This window comes from Gallinula chloropus, assembly GCF_964237585.1.
Source record: "Gallinula chloropus genome assembly, chromosome: 21".
In the NCBI taxonomy this organism is placed as follows: domain Eukaryota; kingdom Metazoa; phylum Chordata; class Aves; order Gruiformes; family Rallidae; genus Gallinula; species Gallinula chloropus.
Window position 1 is genome coordinate 5,516,418 of NC_140106.1, and position 19,214 is coordinate 5,535,631.

At 43.2% G+C, this 19,214-nt stretch overlaps 1 protein-coding gene across 1 annotated transcript in view; it reads left to right on the top strand.

The window, feature by feature from the left end:
• Positions 1-19,214, top strand: part of NSD3 (nuclear receptor binding SET domain protein 3) — a 42,434-nt gene that overhangs the window by 3,579 nt on the left and 19,641 nt on the right. Inside the window, exons 2-8 of the mRNA XM_084274028.1 lie at positions 5,072-5,805; positions 9,960-10,028; positions 10,441-10,600; positions 11,020-11,174; positions 12,174-12,677; positions 13,481-13,607; positions 17,430-17,530. Of these exons, the coding sequence (XP_084130154.1) occupies positions 5,116-5,805; positions 9,960-10,028; positions 10,441-10,600; positions 11,020-11,174; positions 12,174-12,677; positions 13,481-13,607; positions 17,430-17,530 (1,806 nt within the window). The 5' untranslated portion in view covers positions 5,072-5,115. The remainder of the gene's footprint in view (positions 1-5,071; positions 5,806-9,959; positions 10,029-10,440; positions 10,601-11,019; positions 11,175-12,173; positions 12,678-13,480; positions 13,608-17,429; positions 17,531-19,214) is intronic.

Below are 19,214 nucleotides of genomic sequence, written 5' to 3' on the forward strand. Positions count from 1 at the left end.
TTTTTTTTTTCCTCATTTCCTTTTTCCTCTGACACTTTGAATGTGACTCTCCTGTGGGCAACATGAAAATACTTGCTCAAACAGTGTCCTTCTGTTGAGTGTCCTGCGCACAGTCCTGTTTCCCTGCTCAGCCAGAAGGTCCCACAGCACTGGGAAAAGGCAAGGACAGAATGCTGGCTTCCTGGTTTTGGAGAACTAACTCTTCTTCCCTCACTGGGAAATTCAGTTGCAGTTTTGAAGGTATTGTTGATTTCAAGTTGTATCCCAGCTGCTGTAAGTATCTATTTCCCATAAACCTTGAAATGATTTGTTTCTTTAGCTGTTGGTAGAGCTCCAGTGTCCTATCAGCACGGTATCTCTTGTGGGCCAGACTTGACCTTCTACAGCTTGGAGGAGGCTGATACAGTAATTTAGTGGTGGGATCACAGCTGTAGTGAGAAGACTTTATTCTGAAATACTTTTATGAAAGGTTAACACATATGACTGAAAATCACATCCACGTGTGGTTTTTGGTAGCATTTCTCTGCTGAGGAAGGACAGGTACAACTCCTGAGCTTCTTGTTGATAGTTCAGTAATAATGGAGTGTTGTTTGTGTTAGAGCTTGGGAGTGACTCCTACAAAGTGAATCTTTCCTTAGGTTTAAACTTTGAGATTCCTGTGTGTTCAGGATTCATGGGTTCCTTCTGTTACTTGGTGTCTCTGGGGCTCAATGCAGCCCTGATGCCGCTTCACTGGGCAGCAGCTGAGAAAAGAACAACTGATGCAGAGGTTTGGAAAGGAAACTGGGTGGGAAAATCTGGGTGTGTTAACCCCAGTGACAGCAAAAGGCTAGGAAGGAAGAAGCTCTTGATGATGTAAGCTCTGTGGGAGGAGAGCAGCGTCGTGTGTTTTAAGACTGTTGAGAGTAGAAGTTGGGTGAAGCAATATTCCTTGCTTCTGCAGCCTGTAGAGGAAGATAATGAGGCTGGTGTATGAATTGTCCTGACTGTAAGGCATAGGCTAGCATCCAGGTCTGTTCTACACAGCTGAGTTCCAGAAAGGAATTACTTTTTTTAAAAGAAAACCTGTTTTCTTTCACTGGTGACTTGTAAACCCAGTGTGAGTGTTTTGAAGATGACTGATCCTCATCTTTTGTCATGATACAAAGTGCACTGGTGATTTCAGTTAGTGCCTGTGGAAGAGAGTGCAGGGACAGCTTTAGGAACTGTCACAGCAGGGGACTCGCTGCTGGGAAGAGTGGTACAGTGTGGGCAGACTTTGACCAGGAGGTCTGGATGTGGAGGAGATAAGAGGGACCCGACACTGTCATACAGCCTTTGAATTCTGTTAATACCCTGACTGGGTCTCCTTAATACCACTACAGTGGGATAGCTATACCAAGATACCAGCAGAGAACTTCTCAACACTTAGCAAAACTGCATTTTTGCTGCTGTACCTCATTTCAGCCCTTCTGAGGAAATAAAACTGTCCTGGTGAGAGCATTTCTTCTTTGTCTATGTCCACCAAAGCTTTTGCTGGCTGAGTTGATCAAGTTTTACATCTTCCTGTAGACCTGGGCAGACGTGAGCCTGTGGTGTTGTCACAGCTTAATGCTTTAGCCTTGTGACAGGGAGTTCTTCCTATTTGGAACAGGGCTGAGGCTCATAAACAGCCTTTGGTAAATCCCTCATCAACCTCTGAATGATGTTTACAGATGGAATTAGAATGGGTGAATGGGAATAGCCTGATACAGTACGTTGTAATCAGCCAGGTATACACATGTAGCATCCCAGAGAATAAATACACCTTCGTGTCCCAGTGCAATGCTGAGCAAAATGCTTTGGGGTTTATCCCAACTTTTTAAAGCTCTTTTAAAGAAGGATTGAAAGGTGCTGGTGTAGTAGAAAAAGAACTGGTTTTATTTCAGTGTGGTGGGATAGGGTGGTGCTTTTTAGGGCAGAAAACCCCTTGCCTAGGCTGTCAGTGTGGTTTTAGTGCTGCTCAGACTGAAATGTTTGGCTGGGATTGCACAAACAGTGTTCTGTATGTGCTCTCTGCTCAGTTTTAGAGGAATCCTTAGGAAGATTTAAGTGAATTCATACCAGCCCAGCAATGGCTCAGGATGTCTGTAAAGTTGTTCACCTGAACATGCAGTTAAATTGCTGCCAGGGGAACAAGCCAGATGACCAAATCGTGGTGATCCACAAGTCACAGTGGTAAGAGAGAGGTATTTTTTTCTCCCTGATGCAACAGTTAAGGCACAAGTTCTTAGTCTACGTGGTGAGTTGGATGACAAGGAGGTGGTTATACAGATGGACATATTCAAGGTGCTCTTCTGAATGCAAATGTCCTGAGAATGGGAATTTGTGGAGGCTCTGAATCTGATAGTGTTGGCTGGGTGAGTGTTAGTTGCTCTGGTAGTGGCAGTGAGGAGCTTTTTTCCTCTTAAACCAGGAGATACTTGCTCATTAGAAGAGCTGTACTCTAGTGAAATGAGTAGTCTGCCTTGATATTTGTTGTTGTAAGTAAGGCCAGAGAACCTGTATTTGGGGAAAAATGTCTTTTAAAGGAATTACCAACCTCTATTTTCCCCATCGAGAGAGAAATGAAAAGCACTAAGGTCACCACATCAGATTACCATCTTCCAGCACGACCTCATACATGGTTTCTACTCTTAGTCAGAGTTATCAGCCCAAAAACATAAAGCATCATTATTCAAATGCAGTGTGACATTAGCAGTTACATTCTGTGTGAAGCACAGAATGCTGCATAATTGGGGTGGGGTTTTTTTTTGGTTTATAGAGTTTCACTTTCTGCAAATTGAGTTTTGGTTTTTATAGTTCTGGTGTGGCCACACCAAAGGTTGGGTCCTGGTGTGATAATGCTTTAACAGATCCCTTATTTAACTGGTGCTTAGTTCTACTAAACTAAATGGATGGTCTTACTTCCAGAGTAGTTGGGTAAAGTGATTTAATTACTATTAAAACATCAGCAATAAAAAAAAGCCTGAAAACTTGAGACTAATTCTAAACTGTCTTCAACTGTTTCTGTGGTTACTCTGTCCATCCAGCAGTGGATCTCCTTCTCTGGAGATACTCAAGATCTGTATGGACACTTTCCTGTGTGCCCTGTCCTAGGGACCCTGTTTTGGCAGGGGGCTTGGACTTGATGAGCTCTTGAGGTCCCTTCAGACCCCTACAGTTCTGTGAGCCTGTGGATGTGTTAGCATGGCAGATTTTTTTTTTAATATTCAAAAGAAAAAAAAGCTTGAACCTGCATTCAGTAACAAACAAAAGCAGCCTAGCTTACAGTTTCCCACTAGTGTGAGAAATCAGTTGTTTGCTCTTCAGTTTGGCAGATGTAAATTAATTGGTCAATAGTACACACAGTCCCACTTCCTCTTCCTAGAATGGGTGGTGGTTTTGTGGTTTTGACCTTGATCCTCAGTCCTGCCTGCTCTGTGTACAGTCCTCTCAACAGTAACATGCTTTTGGTGTTAGTTTAGTGGCTGATGTGCTGCTGCTGGAGAGAAAACACGACTTTACAGCCATGAGATTGAAAAGTTACTGCAATTAGTGAATTTTGCCTTGTGCTGTTAAATTGTTTTCCTAAGTCACTTAATTACAGTGACAAATTTGCCTGGGCAGTAAAGGGGAATATGAGCATCAATATAATCTGAGGATGAAGTCCACAAAACAGAGAGCAAAAATCTGATGAAGTTCTTGTTAGCTTGTTCTAACTTCCCTTTCTTTTTGCAGTCTCAGAGGAGGGGAAATATTCTTAGTGTCTTGAAAACTATTAGATAAGGTACGGAGATTGCATTGGGAGGGTGAGAATTAGATGTGGGCAGGCTTCTATGTAGACTGTTCTTCTGAGAAGCATCTGTGGGATGTGTTAATGTCATTTCAAACCCTGACCAAAAGGGCACAGTAACCCTCCTTTGTGGCTACACGGAGACAGAATAAATAATACAGAGCTCTGTTGACTTTGGAAGGGCTAAATTGACCTTGCTTGGAAGCAAACTTTGTGTTTCTCACCTGATGGTTAGGTCATTGTATATCCCTTCTTGTTGAACATCGAGGTTATATAGGTGAACGCAGCAGCTTTCTCAGAGCCATCAGTGGAGCTTTGGAAATACTTTGCTTAGGAGGTTGGGAATTTTGGATTCAGTCTGATTTTGGTGGTTCAATATGCAATAGAAATTGGAAAGCATGTGATGGTTTTCTCAGCTGTGATCTAATTCTGTGAATAACCTCGGGTTTTGGGGGTCTTTCGACACTGAGGCTCTTTTTCTCTCCCTCAGAACCGTGTAGTGTTTAAGCCCCAAGTGTTTAATATTAAAATAAGCTGGAGGGGTGTGGGGGGGGTGGGGGCAGGGAGGTCCTGCTCATTTAGCTGCTGAGATGCAAACTCTCCTCTGCTTTTCTAGTGAGGGAAGAGGTTGGGAAACCCCATTGAAGTGGTACCCTACTTACAGTATAAACTGGTTTTCCGAGCAGCTGAGGTGGAATGACATACTCACTTTAATTGTTTCACTGTTGAGAAAAGCCTGTGGCTTAGGGCTCCTGCTGGCCTAAGGCCTGCTCCTCTGTTTTGGCAAGGAGGTGGGGAGGAAGGAGAGAGGTTTCTCTCTTTGAGTGGCCCTTCTGTGGTTTCTCTGGCTTGTTCAGTTTGCAGTGACTTTGGTGATATCAAGAGAACTTGAGCATCCATCAGCTGTCTTGGTTCTCTGCGTTAGAATAACACTTCCTAGCGCCACACTAGGAGGCCTGTAGAGAGTTGCTGGAATTTTTGCCATAAAGCCAGAGTTTCAAAGCATTTATGGGTGCTTATAACATTTCTTGAAATGCCTTGGAAAAGAAGAACGTGGTTGTGTAAAAAAGCTGTTGTGCAGAAATGCTTCAAGAGCTGTTTTTAAAGAGTCAGTAATGCCACTCTAAATCGTGAGAGGGTGGCTACTGAAGGGGGAGGGAGGATTTAATCTGTAGAGTTGGGGTTGTTTTCGTTTTTTTTTCTCCCCAGTGATTTAATTTGCTTAATTATTGTCTTTCAATTCATACTGACTTCTTATTTCCCTTCCCCTGCCTCTAGGCCCTATGAGAAAAAGGGAAAGCTAAGGATGCTGGAGCAGAACAATGGATTTCTCTTTCTCTTTCATGCAAGGGATCATGGGAAACACAATTCAGCAACCACCTCAACTCATTGACTCAGCCAACATCCGCCAAGAGGATGCCTTTGATGCCAGCAGTGACATTGCTGAAGATGGTGGACAAGCGCCGTACGAGACAGCCCTCCAGCAAGGCTTTCAGTACCCCACGCCCACCACGGAGGACCTCCCACCCCTCACCAATGGCTACCCACCAACAATCAATATGTACGAACCCCAAGCCAAATACCAGACATACAGTCAGTACCCCAACGGTTCAGCCAATGGTTTTGGTACAGTCAGAAACTTTAGCCCCCCGGAGTATTACCAAATGGAAAACTCTAACACGAGACCCCACGAAGTTCTGGAAAAACCTTCCCCTCCACAACCACTGCCACCTCCACCACCACCACCTCCAGTTTCACAAACGGGGATTCCAAAGAAGACTGGCTCACCAGAAATCAAATTAAAAATAACCAAAACTATCCAGAACGGCAGGGAATTGTTCGAGTCCTCTCTCTGTGGGGACCTTTTAAATGAAGTCCAAGCCAGTGAGTATGCTAAAGCAAAACACGAAGGGAGGAAAGAGAAAAGGAAAAAGAGCAGCAAGCACGATTCTTCCCGGTCGGAAGAGCGCAAGTCGCACAAAATTCCCAAATTAGAACCAGAGGAACAAAATGTAAGTGGAGTAATAGTTTCAGCCACCTGTATACCTGATATTGTTGATGGAGTATCCGTCTTTGGCAGTGTTTTCCTTACTTTTAGTTGTGTATGTACTTAAAATCACAGAATCACAAGGTTGGAAAAGACCTTTAAGATCATCAAGTCCAACCATTCCCATCCTAAGCTGATCCCTGAGCACCTCATCTACCCCTTTTTTAAACACATCCAGGGAAGGTGACTCAGCCCACTCCCTGGGCAGCCTGTTCAAGGCCCAAGTCCTCAGGCTTTATTTACTGCTAAGATACTCTGTGTTGGATTGCTAGGAATTCTTTCTAGGACAACACAGTTTTGCTGAAATGACTGAATATTAAAAAAAAAGGTGAATGTTAGGAAAGGTTATAGAATATTCTAAGGTATTAGATATTATTAAGTGTTTTAGCACGTTCAGAGTTTGCTCTGAACTGTCTTGATAATGTTGAAGGTGGAGCTTTTGGCCAAAAGCATACAAACCACAATAGCAGGCAAATTAGAAGTGTCAGTTGACTCAGCAAACTTTGGGAAAGTGTGTATAGATGTCTCTTAAAGTTTCTGTTGAGTTATGTACATGCACAGGGTATATGTCTGGTTGTAGATACAAAGGGTATATGGATATGTCAGTGACCTGGATGAGGGGATTGAATGTTCCCTCAGTAAGTTTGCAGATGACACTAAGCTGGGAGGAAATGTTGATCTGCTTGAGGGTAGGGAGGCTCTTCAGAGGGATCTGAACAGGCTGGACCAATGGGTGAGACCAGTGGGATGAAGTTTAACAATGCCAAGTGCTGGGTCCAGTTCTGGGCTCCTCACCATCAGAAGGACATTGAGGTCCTGGAGTGAGTCCAGAGAAGGGCAACCAGGCTGGGGAAGGGGCTGGAGGGCAAATCCTCTGAGGAGCGGCTGAGGGAGCTGGGGGTGTTGAGCCTGGAGAAGAGGAGGCTGAGGGGAGCCCTTCTCCCCACCTCCCCTGCCCTGCCAGGAGGGTGCAGAGAGGTGGGCGATGGTCTCTTCAGCCAGGGGACAGGAGATGGGACAAGGGGCACTGGGCTCAAGCTGCCCCAGGGCAGGGGCAGAGCAGATGTGAGGGGAAAGTTCTTCCCTGAAAGAGTTGTGGGGCTGTGGAACAGGCTGCCCAGGGAGGGGCTGAGTCACCGACCCTTGGTGTGTTTAGAAAAGGGCAGATGAGGTGCTCAGGGATCTGGTTCAGCACAGGACAGGAACAGTTGGACCTGATGATCTTAAAGGTCTTTTTCAACCTGGTGATTCTGTGATACACAGGGTGTATGGATACATCTGTGGTGGTTTAACTTGGATTCCAGGAAGCAAAGACACAAATCACTGGGCTTTGATACTCTCAGCCTTTATTTTTTTCTTCCCCTCTTCAATTTTAAAAGCCACTTCACTCCTCCTGTTTGTTTTTCTCTAGCTTATTCCTGCCAGCTCTGCGGTACTCGTGGTCCTGTGTTTCATGATTTGAGGGGAATGGGTAGCAGAGAGGGGTGGTGAGTGCCAGGAACAGGGAAGTTGCTAAATCTGGCCAGGGCAGAAATTCCCCAGCTCAGGCAGGGGAAACTCAGCTGAGTTTCTTGTGGCTGTGTAACCCCTTGATCCGTGCTGCTTTTGGTAGGCTTGGGAGCAGTTCTTGTCCCGTAGGGATCAGGACTCTGATCCAGTATAGCAGGTTCATGTGCTTGATTTATAATTATTATTATTATTATTGATGTTTTTAATGGAAGACATGCTGATTTCACACACACCCCCCTCCTTACCAGGAATATTAACAAGTTTTACAACTGTTCTATCTCCTTTCTAGTAAGAATATCTCTTCCAGAGGTCAAGTCGGTGATGTACCAAGATTTTGAGCTTCTGCTATACTTGGTCACTATAGTTCATTCTAATGAAGCTCAGTAAGGTCTTAATTAACACTGTAATCCAAGTGACAAATGGACTGTCAACTAAAAACCCAGCCACCCATGACTGCAATTTCTGTGTTGCTTTGTGGATCTCAGAAGTGCTGTTTGAAGCCACATTCAGTGGCTGTAGGAACTGTCGTGTCCAGTGTGCAGCCTGTACTGGGAGGCAGCTGTAATGGGAAGGCAGCGCCCCGAAAGGCCTCATGCCTGCATGTGGGTCTGTTCTCACAATCAGCTCTGCTGAATGCCTTGGCTGCTCCAGTGGTGTTTGTCCATCTGTCCTTCGTTTGTTGCTGTGATCGTTCATTTATTCCCCAAGTTTCACTTAAACTGCAGTGAGTGTGGTTCTTTCAGAGTTCAGCTAAAGACATTCTTTTGTCCAGGCCTTCTGGCCTCTTCGCCAGACTTCAGTCACCCTCACATCAGTCTGTCAGCTTTACCTTCCCATTTTGTCCTCCCTCTTACCAGTGACTCTTGAGTCGAGTCTTTGACACTGGTTATCACAAGGACACAATCTTCTGTCTCTTCCAGCGTGCTGTGTTTCCCAGATTAATCTAAAACCCCTCAGATTCCAAGCCTCTAGTCAGTGTGTCATCCAGAATTCACCAGAAATCTTGGCCTTGCTTCTGTCCCCCTCGCAGCTTCTGTTTCCCTTTCACAAGGTGGCGTTGCAGTCACATCTCTCACGTTGTTTGCGCTTCTTTCAGCCGGCAGATCGCTCTGACCCCAACAGGGTTCTGTGTTAGTGGGTTTTGTTATCAATTATCCAGTGCAGTCGCAGTTATTTGGCTTTCCACTGCATGATTTCATCTTCACATCTGTCTGTCATGTACGCTTTGGTTGTCTTTAGTAGTAATGGTATGAGACTTGTAACTTAGGAGCATCTTAATAGGAGCAAAGCAAGCTTCTGCTCTACCTGTGGTTGTTCTACACGTTGGTACTCGGCACGGCTGTTTGATCTGCGGTTGCTTCCTCATTCTGACACTGTAACCTCTCTGGAACCCCACTGACTGGTGGGGGGAGATGTTCAAACTTAAAAGGCTGGTTTGAAATGAAAATGTTATGAAAACATTGCTGAACTTTACGCTCTAAATACTTGTTTTAAACTGCTCGTTAGTTGTGTTCTGTGAGGAGCTGGAAGTTTGTGATCTGTCTCATCAGCTTGGCTCTTCCTGCCAGAGGTGGTTTCCACTAACTCACTGCTGCAAGAGAGAGGTGGGAGTCATTGCTGGACTGGGGAGAATGGGTTCTGGCCAGCAAATATTAATGTGATCAGCCTTAAATGATCGTTTTCTACAGACAGCTCTAAGTACTGACCTGCATTGTTCTGGATGATGTGTGCACGCCTGTTTCCCAGCTCCACCAAGCTAACTGACTAACCTGGGGTCTTTGTTTTAAATGGACAAGGTGTAACTTGGATTAACAGCATTATTAGTTACTTGCTGCATGTCTGGCTCCTCTTTTTGCTGCTTTTTGAGTCCTTTGATTACTGACATCTCTGCTGTGGTAAAATGTCAGGGCTCTGTCTCTCTAGAGAGCTCATGGCCCACCTCTTACCTGCTCACCTGCTGCATCACCATGCTCACTGTGTGTTAACATCTGCTGAGTGGTGATCCCTCTTCTGCCAAAACCTTTCCCTGTCCTACTCCCACAGAATACACTGCCTGTGCCTCAGCCTGGCTTGTAAATGCTCTCTAGGTTTTACATTGTTGACTTTTAATCCTCCAAATACATTTGTCAGCTAAATACAATTCAACATTGATTATACAACTTTCATACTGTGTATTTAAAACAATTTTTGTAATAGAGTTTAGGCAAATAACTGGCCTACAGTGCAACTCATCATGCTGCTCTGGATATGATATCCTTCATGTGTTCTACTCTGTTTCTTTGAAGATGTATAGTAATTTAGGTGGAAAGTTATTTGGGTTTACTGTCCCTGAGTGTGTGTTCTTCCATCATCTGCTACAGGAGAACGTTGTTTTACGTAAGTGTGATGGTAAAGAGCTCAGGGGCAAAAGGATGGGTTTTGATTGTGATGCTGCTATGTTTGGAGCTGGGCATAAGGAGCCCCCATACCCTTGTTTTCTGGGTTCATGGTTGCCTTTCTCTCTGAGTTATTTTTTCTGCCTGGTTCGTTATTATGCTTTTTATTTTGCTGTCCCCTTACCTTATTTGTGTTTGTTTTCCTTCTCTTCCTTCATTGTTCCCCATTTCCTAGAGACCAAATGAGAGGCTTAGCATGCTATCAGAGAGACCAAGAGAAGATACAGCGTTGGAGGAAGCCCCGGTTAGTACATACCCTAATTGACCTTCTATTGTGTTACTATTTTTGGACTAATTATTACATGGGTCCTTTACTTTGTCAGATAAATCAGTTTCTGTCTCTTGGAAACTCTATTAGTCATTACTGCATCAGAACATCTCTCATCATAATGTATTTCTTGCTTTATTTTATCCCCAAATCAACTCTCTTAATCAACTTAGGAAGCAGAAACTATTTCTTGGGGTGGTAGAGGTTGCTGTTGGGTGTCTTTGTTTGTCAGTGACTGTCTTGGGTCATTGTAACTCCTCTCATCTTTGTAAGAAATGTTTATCTCCTGTTAGGTTATCAAACATCAGGGATACCTGAGAGAAAAGTAACTATTCCCTGTGGATACCGTGCTCAGTTTGGTGACTTTAAGCTTGCTTTTTCTTTGCAGGTCCAGCAGTTCTTGCCTTCTCTCCCAACACAACTCACCCATGATGTAAAGTTTCAGGTTGGAGATCTGGTTTGGTCCAAGGTGGGAACATACCCATGGTGGCCTTGCATGGTTTCCTGTGACCCACAGCTTGATGTTCATACCAAAATTAACACGAGAGGTAAGGGAGGAGGATCTTTGCCATAATATATCAAGTGTCTGTAGTTGTTCCTGTAGTAAAAATATCTTCTCTTTGAACTCCTTTTGCAGGAGGAGTTGGTTATGTGTATCCTAAACAGGATAAAAAAGAAATATATAGAACTAGTGCTTAGTAATTTACCTCTGCAGATGAGCTTGTGCACAGATGCACCCACTCTTCTCAAGTCATTGTATTTACCCTGATAAGCTAGAGACCATTCAGTATGGGCAGGGTATATTTATCTGCCCATCCCACCTGTTCTAAGTGTAAGCCCATCTTATTTTTAAACTTCAGCCAGGCATTTCCACCTGCAGAAATTGAGTGATGTGGAAGAGGAGAGCCTAAGCTAAACCAGCAAAGTGATGTTGGTAAAACCACTGACTAGACCTTTCTGTGTTCAGGTGCCCGAGAATACCACGTTCAGTTCTTCAGCAACCAGCCAGAGAGGGCCTGGGTGCACGAGAAGCGGGTCCGGGAGTACAACGGACACAAACAGTATGAGCAGCTATTGGCAGAGGCTGCTAAGCAAGCCAGCAACCACTCTGAGAAACAGAAGGTATGATGTACACAAATTACCTGGAGGGTTATCTAGAGATAACAAGAGAGAGTGGTGAGGAGCTGGAAGGGGCTGCCCAGAGAGGGGGTGGGTGCCCCATCCCTGGGGGTGTCCAAGGCCAGGTTGGATGGGGCCCTGGGCACCCTTGTGTAGCTCCAGGCCTGGAGGTTGGTGTCCCTGCCTGTGGCAGGGGGTTGGAGCTCTGGGACCCCTGGGGTCCCTTCCAACCCAGACCATTCTATAATTCTATCTGCAGTGCCTGTGTAAGTGACACTCTCGTGGGGCAGTTCTGAAGCTCTGCAGCTCTTTACCCTGTAGAGGGTTGTCTGCATTTCACTGGCAGAAGGGTTTCTCACAAAGATAACCAGAATGTTTCCATACTCTTACGAGTTTCACATGAGCAGGCTGATAGCTGACCCTACTCTGTCAGTTCCTCATGCCAGTAGTCATCCTGGGAGATAATTTTATATCTGTAGTGGAATGTGAAATAAAAACAGTGCCTCTGTGTTTGCTATGAACTTGTTCTTTGGCAAATACAGTTCTTAAAGGACACTGTTCCAGCCCCTGATACCAATGAATATGTTCATTTCCATGATTTTCTTGGAAAGGAATTGTTTGCTTTGTAGATAGATGAGCTACTTCAGTCAAGAATTATGCTCATCAAAATACTGATGTGGAAGAAAACAAAGCATTTCTAGAAAACTAAGGAGGATTTAAAAAGTAGGTGAATTAGGATTAATTCTGTCTTGCAACAGAATTACCCCTTTGTCTTCAGTGAAGTTGTAGCTCAGGGCAGACTTTTAAAAATTGTTCAATGGTCTTATGATCCAGCTTGAGTATCTGCTTGTACTCTGTCAGCCTTTCAAAAAATACCCTGTAAATGGAAAGCACAGGTAAATCTGCTGCCTGAGAGATGTAGAGAACCTCAGAGTTGCATTTGAAGTGCTGTTATGTGGCAAAATCTTCAGTGTAATTAGCTGCTTGTCTTTGTTCCTTAAGATTCGCAAACCGAGGCCACAAAGGGAGCGTGCTCAGTGGGATATTGGTATTGCCCACGCTGAGAAAGCGTTGAAAATGACTCGGGAAGAAAGGATAGAACAATACACCTTTATTTATATAGACAAAGAGCCAGAGGAGCTTTTATCAAAAGCCAAAAAGACTGCTACTTCTAAATCAGAGACCAAGAAGAACCGGCGACCGAAGCCAGCGTTGAACCCCCAGCCAGAACACGCCAACGTGGCAGCGGCGTCGCCCTCAAACGCCGAGGCGCGAAGGCAGAGCCAACGGAGGCAGTCCAGTGTGGAAGAAGAGGAGCCACCTCCTGTGAAAATCGCCTGGAAAACAGCTGCAGCTAGAAAATCCTTGCCAGCTTCCATAACCATGCACAACTTGGATCTTCAAAAATGTAACATGTCTCCAGTTGTTAAAATTGAACAGGTTTTTGCCCTTCAGAACGCTGCTGGGGATGGAAAACTCATCGATCAGTTTGTTTATTCCACTAAGGTATGTACTCTGTGTAGCACCTCTGCTTTTCTTTATCAGTTATTTCAAGTCTTAACTGTGGAGCTTAAACCCATGTCCACCAGGCCTTCACAGTCCGTGCTCCTTTCACTGGAGAGATTAAACCTAACAAAACCAATGTGCCAACAGACCTTTTAGTGCACTGAACTCTTCATTTCGGTGCACCCAGCAGTCTCTGGCAGTTATTCCGACTGGTGGCAGAGGAGCTCCCTACAGGTGGTCACATTTTTACTCATAAAACCTTCAAAACAGCAAAGGTGTATAACACCAGCAAAATAATCCATGAATTGTCTGTAAATCTTCAAATCAGTGGATTGCTGATGAACAGATGAGGTGAAAAAACTGTTAATGTACTAAAAAAAAGAGTAATAACTACATTTTTGTGTAACAAAGTTTTTTAAATGAGTTCTGCCTCCTAGCTTCCTTCAGGTGCACAGCAGCTTCTCACAGTCAGTGTAAGGAAAAGGTTTAGGACTATTTCTCTGCCTCCTTCTTCTGCCTCTGCCCGGAGGGTATTTATTTCATCCTAAGCATTAGAGAGAAGGTAATGTTTAGAAAAGTCACTGGAATATGGGTGGGTTTTTTGCCTTGTGTGTAAGGGGAGATTGAGAGGGATGGAAAGTTCTGCGAGGGAGCAGCTCAGTAGTAGATACCACGCGTGTTTATTGCGTTGAAGAGTGTTGAATGTTTCTGGGGTGAGGCTTTGGGGGTGGATCAACATGCCTGTTAGCAACAGCACACGTGTAAATAGGTTAAGAGACTCTTTTCTCCTTTCTCTTTTTAAGGGAGTTGGTAACAAAACAGAAATAAGCGTCAAAGGACAAGAGAAACTTAATTCTTCCTCAAATCAGAGAAATGAAAAAGCAGCGGTGCAAAGCGCGTCCTCTCCTGAAACAACTTCTGGGTCAACAGGTAGGCCAAGCTGCAGAGTCCTTCTCTGCACATTAGCAATCAAAATCAAACAGCAAACCGGTTGTAACATTAGTTAAAAATTATTATTTAACATCGTTCTGTTGACATAATGGTTGTAACAAGCGTGGCTAATGTGAGGAACACAGGATGTCTTTGGGGTGGGGTTAGCTGGTTTGGCCTCTGAACTTTTAGCCTCTGCAACTTGTTGTGTTTAAATCAACATATTAGGAGGATGGGTGCCTTGTGGGGAGCAGATGGCAACTTGTTCTGGAAGACAACATAGTGGAAGTGTGTTAGCAGAGTATTGTGACAGCTTTTGGCACCAAAACGCAATGCTGGGATCAAAGGAAGAGGCTCTGGAAGTGAATCAGGATGAGTGCTTTCGTAGACTTTGTCCTTGAGTTCCTGCATGACTTTTGTGAAGGATAGAAAACCAAAACACCTACTTCAACTAATTCCATCAGCAAAGTGAGAGAATTATTGTCTTCTAAAGGGATTTTAGGGGCCCCGTTGTAAAGCACTAAGTTTTGAAGGATGCTGTCTGAGGGAGAAGAACCACTGAAGCACATAATGGATCTTGAGATTGAAAATGGAAAGCCTGAAACTGTTTGAAACTGAGTTTGTAGTGAAGTAGTATAAAAGAACAAGACAGACAAACTGGATGAGTGGCTTTTAGACTTGCAACAGAAAAACAAGGGGGTTTTTTCATGTTTTGGTTTTTGAGAAACAGCTAATGGGAATTCTGCCAAAGGGATTGAGCTTCTCCCCACCCGAGAGATCTGTCTGTGATATGTCCTCTCCTCCTCCTCCTCAGGAGGAGACAGATCCCCTTTGGTGGAAGGGTGGAGGTTCCTGAAAAAGGCAGTTTTGAGTCATCCTAAACCAAGAGCTTTTCAAGTTCCTTCAGACCCTAGACTGACTTCTGGTTTTCAGCCACAGGTTCTGTACAGGCCGTGTCAAATCCTCACTCCCTGTTGCGTGGCTTTGCTGTGAGTGTGATCCTTGGTGTGGGCTCAAACATAGTTTGGCATGGGGCATGTAAAAGTCAATTTAAGTTGCAGCAGAACACATTGATTTTTCTCTTGTGGTAGGATGTGGTGTGGAAGCACAAAAAGAGAGAAGACTGATTACAGTGCACATGCTAACCCCCCCCTCCTTTTCTTCTGGGGGGGAAACATCTCATCACGTTGCCAAGTGTCACTTCTGCCTTAACAACCCACCTGCTTGGTTATTTCTCCCTTTCCAAACACAATGAGATCCTAAGTTAAAAGCCTCAATGATCAACATATATGGATCACTGTTCTCTGCAAAGACCCTTTGCTTTCTGTCCTTTAGATATGAGGTAGGCTCAATTCTCTATGTGCTGGTTTACAGCCTGTGTTTGGGGACTTCCCAATACAGGCTGAGCACTCTGGATGTTCTGGTGTGCGGGGGGTTTCATCTGCTGCTGTCCACAGTGGTTCTTCTTTCCAGTTCTACTTGCTGTCCCTGTGTCAGGTTTTTTCAAGCTGTTTCTACTTTAATTCCCTCACAGCAGGAGAGCTGGTCACTGTCTTGTTTCTCTCAGGAACTAAAGGCTTCACCTTCCCAATGGCTCTTCAGTCGTAGGGGGGGTGAGAATTCTGAGCCTCTCTTTTTTCATTTCCTTAGGTTTTTTGGATACGTAAAACTCCACCTGATAACACCCTATAGAGTGCATGAGCTTTACTTCAGTATACACTCCAAACAGTCACTTTCAAAGCCATTTCCAGACCATTACCGGTCCCCTCTCACGGAACATAACTGCAAAGTCCTTTTTTCAGACTTAAGGTCGCTGGAGCTTCAGAATACCTTTACGGTAAAGTATGGTACAGCCTGACTCTGGGAGTCCCTGTTGATAACCTGCACTTAGATACACAGAATTCCATAATGCTGGGGAAAAAAATCATTCTATCACTTGAAATCTGATAAGAAGAGAACAACTGTGAGAATTCAGAGTGCCTCTGGTGTCCACATAGAGCTGAAAAGGGATTAACCTGCCCTGCCCTGGCCAGTAGTGAGGTAGATTGATGGTCTGGAATCTATCCTGAAACTCTGGATGAAAATAAGTGTGAAGATGGGATAGGAACGTTGTGGAGGTGATGCATGGATCCTTGGAGAGCGGGAAGAGGACAAAGTGCCATTGCATTGATACTATTGATACTATTGATCAGTACTAGATGTGCTGATTCTGGAGTTCCTCCTCTGTTACAGGACTTGCCTCTCCTTTCCTTTGCTACCCTGGGACAGCACAGGCAGAAAACACATCACTGGTTGAATGAACTGTTTGGTTGCATTGGTTCAGATTTACTTTAAGCTGCTTCCAGAGACTTTTGGCTGAACAGAAAGGTGATAAAAGATGGCCCTTAGCTTTAGTGTTGTGTGCTTCACACGATGCAGCTCATTGTTCCACGTGTGCCAACATGAAGGATGTTGAGCCCAATTACTACTTTCTGAATTTTTAATAGCTCCTTGCTATTATAAACTAGTTAATAAGCTAGAAGATTTTTTTTTATCCCTTGAAGAAAAAACATTTTTTTCCCCCTCAGAAATACAGTTATTGGAAAACAACAACTTTTTCAGCTGGGAAATTTGGTTACTGAGATACTCCTGAGCCATGTGTCCTTGATGAAAATGCTCATCTGATGTATCAAGATGAATCTTCTTATTCTTTTTTTCCTGGAGTCCTTGTAAAAGGCTTTTCCTTAGCATCTGGTTAAAGCCTGCCTAGCTCTCTTGTGATTTCCTAACTAGGAGAGCTCAGGTTTACACCTTCTGACAGTGGGTATCTCTGGCACAGTAAGCTAATTCCTGGTCCCAAGAGTTTGCATTTTTACTTGGAAGAATACAAAGTATTTTACGTCCCTGTCTTCTTCAGGTGAGACACCCAAACCTGCAAAACGAGTACTGCTTCAGGACAGATGATGGCAAATCTTCAGATTGCCGTTTTCTGTCAGTGCAGCTCTGTCTACTTGGCTTCAAAGGTTGTACGTGGTGTTAACTGGTGTGTCCATGTTTCTCAATATGCCCTTTCCAGAGGGATTGTAGCATAGGGAGGTCTTCTGATTTTGCCAAAATCCAAGCAGCTCCATCTCTTGAAACATCCTAATAACCTTCATTAATCTGAGTTTCTTTTTCCATGGTAGTGTTTTCCCTTTTCTTAATGATAATAACACGTCATGATCACTGCTTCTGTTTGTGCTGAGTTATTCTTTGCCTCTCCAAATGGTTCCCTGCATGTTCAGACCCCCTGTTGATGTGTTATAAGGAGTTTCTCACTTTGAAGCTCTCCTGTTAGCTGGTTCAGAGAGCAGATCGTGCCCCACAGAGCAGCAGCACTGAACTGCTGCTTGGAGGGAAACTCTGAAGCTGTATTTTGTGTCTTAAATCTCTAACTTGTTTTAGTTCAAGGAGTTGATGGTGGATACCTTTGGATACACCAAAGAATGGACTATGTGGTTTAAAGATTAACCAAATTAAAGACTGGGCTTGAGAGGAGCCTTATGGAAACTTGTTTGCCCTAAACTGGATTCCAGCTTTTTGTTTCCCTCTGTTACTGGTGTCATTTTTCTGAAGCTGATCTATCTCTGGAATCCAAACATGTTGTCTGCAACCACAGCACCAGTTGGCAAATAGCTTGGAACTGCATTTAAAAATAAAACATTGAAAAGAGGAAAAAAAGTCTTGGTTTCATTACTTTATCTGGTTTGGTGTTGAACATCTCACTGTACCTCAGAAATCTCAAGGAATCATGTAATGGAAACCTTTGGGAATCATGTAATGGAAACCTTTTTCCTTCTTCAGGTTCTGTAGAAAAGAAGCAACAGAGAAGATCGATTCGAACCCGCTCAGAGTCTGAGAAATCCACTGAAGTTGTGCCAAAGAAGAAGATCAAAAAGGAGCAGGTTGGCTTCCTCCATGTAGAGAGTTAAAATATATTGTATTCATAAATGTTGTGGCTTATATTGGTGCCTTTTTATTTTTCTCCATTTTTTCCCCCATCGGGTTTCGTTTTGGACTATCCTTCATGAAATCCCCTTGTCAATACCATTGCTGTGACTCTGCTACTGGCATCTTCACAGTATCAGTCAGGCTATGGAAAATGGGAACTCAATGATGCAAGACTCCTCTAATGAACCTGCCATGTTTGAGATTTCTGTTATGAGCAAAAATGATTTTGTTTCAGTAAGTTCTACCTGATGGAATTGCAACCAGGTTCCTTCCTTTCACTCTTTTGATTTAGCTGCTGGTTTGTATTGAGGTTTTGTTTTTCAAATGAAGTTAGACTGATTAATCTGACCACTTTTGAAAATGGACTTTAAGAATGATTTCACTTTAAAGATGAATAGTCAGACTTTTATGTTGGCAGACATCAGCAAAACAGATCTTCTGGGCTTTACCTTTTTTTTTTCCTGACCTCTTCCTTAAATAGATCTAACATGTACAGGGCATTCCTTTAATCTGGATGTCAGAGACACAAATGTTGTTGCTTTAAAAAACAAAAAAATATAAAATATTCCACATGGAAATGAGTAGGGAAGTGCAGTGGATGGATGTTAATATTAAAAACTGAATACACCTTTTTAACAAGTTTCTGAAAGTTGTTGGTTCTTTTCCTTACACGGTTGATTTTTCTCTCTCCAAGGGCCCCTCTGCATGAAACCTGAGAATTTTATATAAGAAAAACGCTTCATAGTATAGTTTTTACCAGTGAGAATTTTTAAAAAGGGACAGTCAGGCTAAAGATTTATATGGGAAGGGGAAAAAATTGCTTTTATCTCTTTATTTTAATTTATTCTTTGCCCTTTACACTTTGTTTTGCACTTCATTCACTTCAGAGACTGAAAGTGGACCCAGTTGGCATTGCTTTTCCTGCCTTTTTATTTTCCCCATGTTGTCCTTTGATACCATGGCATTTACATCTTGGGCAGGGGAAAGCTCTTAACTAGAAAGTTTCTTGCTGAAACTTCACAACAACTTAAATGTTGGGCACAAGATACCTGACATAGTCCCATAAGCCTCTTGTCACAAGGTGTTGCAGCCCTCCCTAGTTTCAAATGAGTTCTTTTCTGTTTGTAAATGTTTCTTAATTTAACGAAGGCATAAGAACCAACAATATGAACTTCATGGATCCCAGTTAGCTTTGCTTGCTTATATTATCTAGCTAAGACTATGAACATTAAAAGTGCTTTTCTCAGGAAAAGTATGGGACTAAAAATTAAACACAGATGCACTGTAATGAGCATAACCTTGAATGTATTAAGTTATATTAAAAAACCCACCAATCTTACTAACTTTTTACGATCATGCAACAATATTTGTTACCCAAAGTTAAGTTTTCTTGCACCTGATTCCCACGTTAGTCTGCAACAAGTTGGTATAAAAATGATAACTGGAAACGAGTACAATTAATGGGAAAAACAAAATGTTAATGCTACTGTTACAGTGACTAGTGGAGAAATAAAAGTGATTGTTTAGATTTTATATTTGTATTACGAAATGTATCCTATACAAATCCTTCTATTGTATGTTTTTACCTATTGTACAACAAAATAAAATATTTTTTAAAAAAATTAGAGAATAATCCTT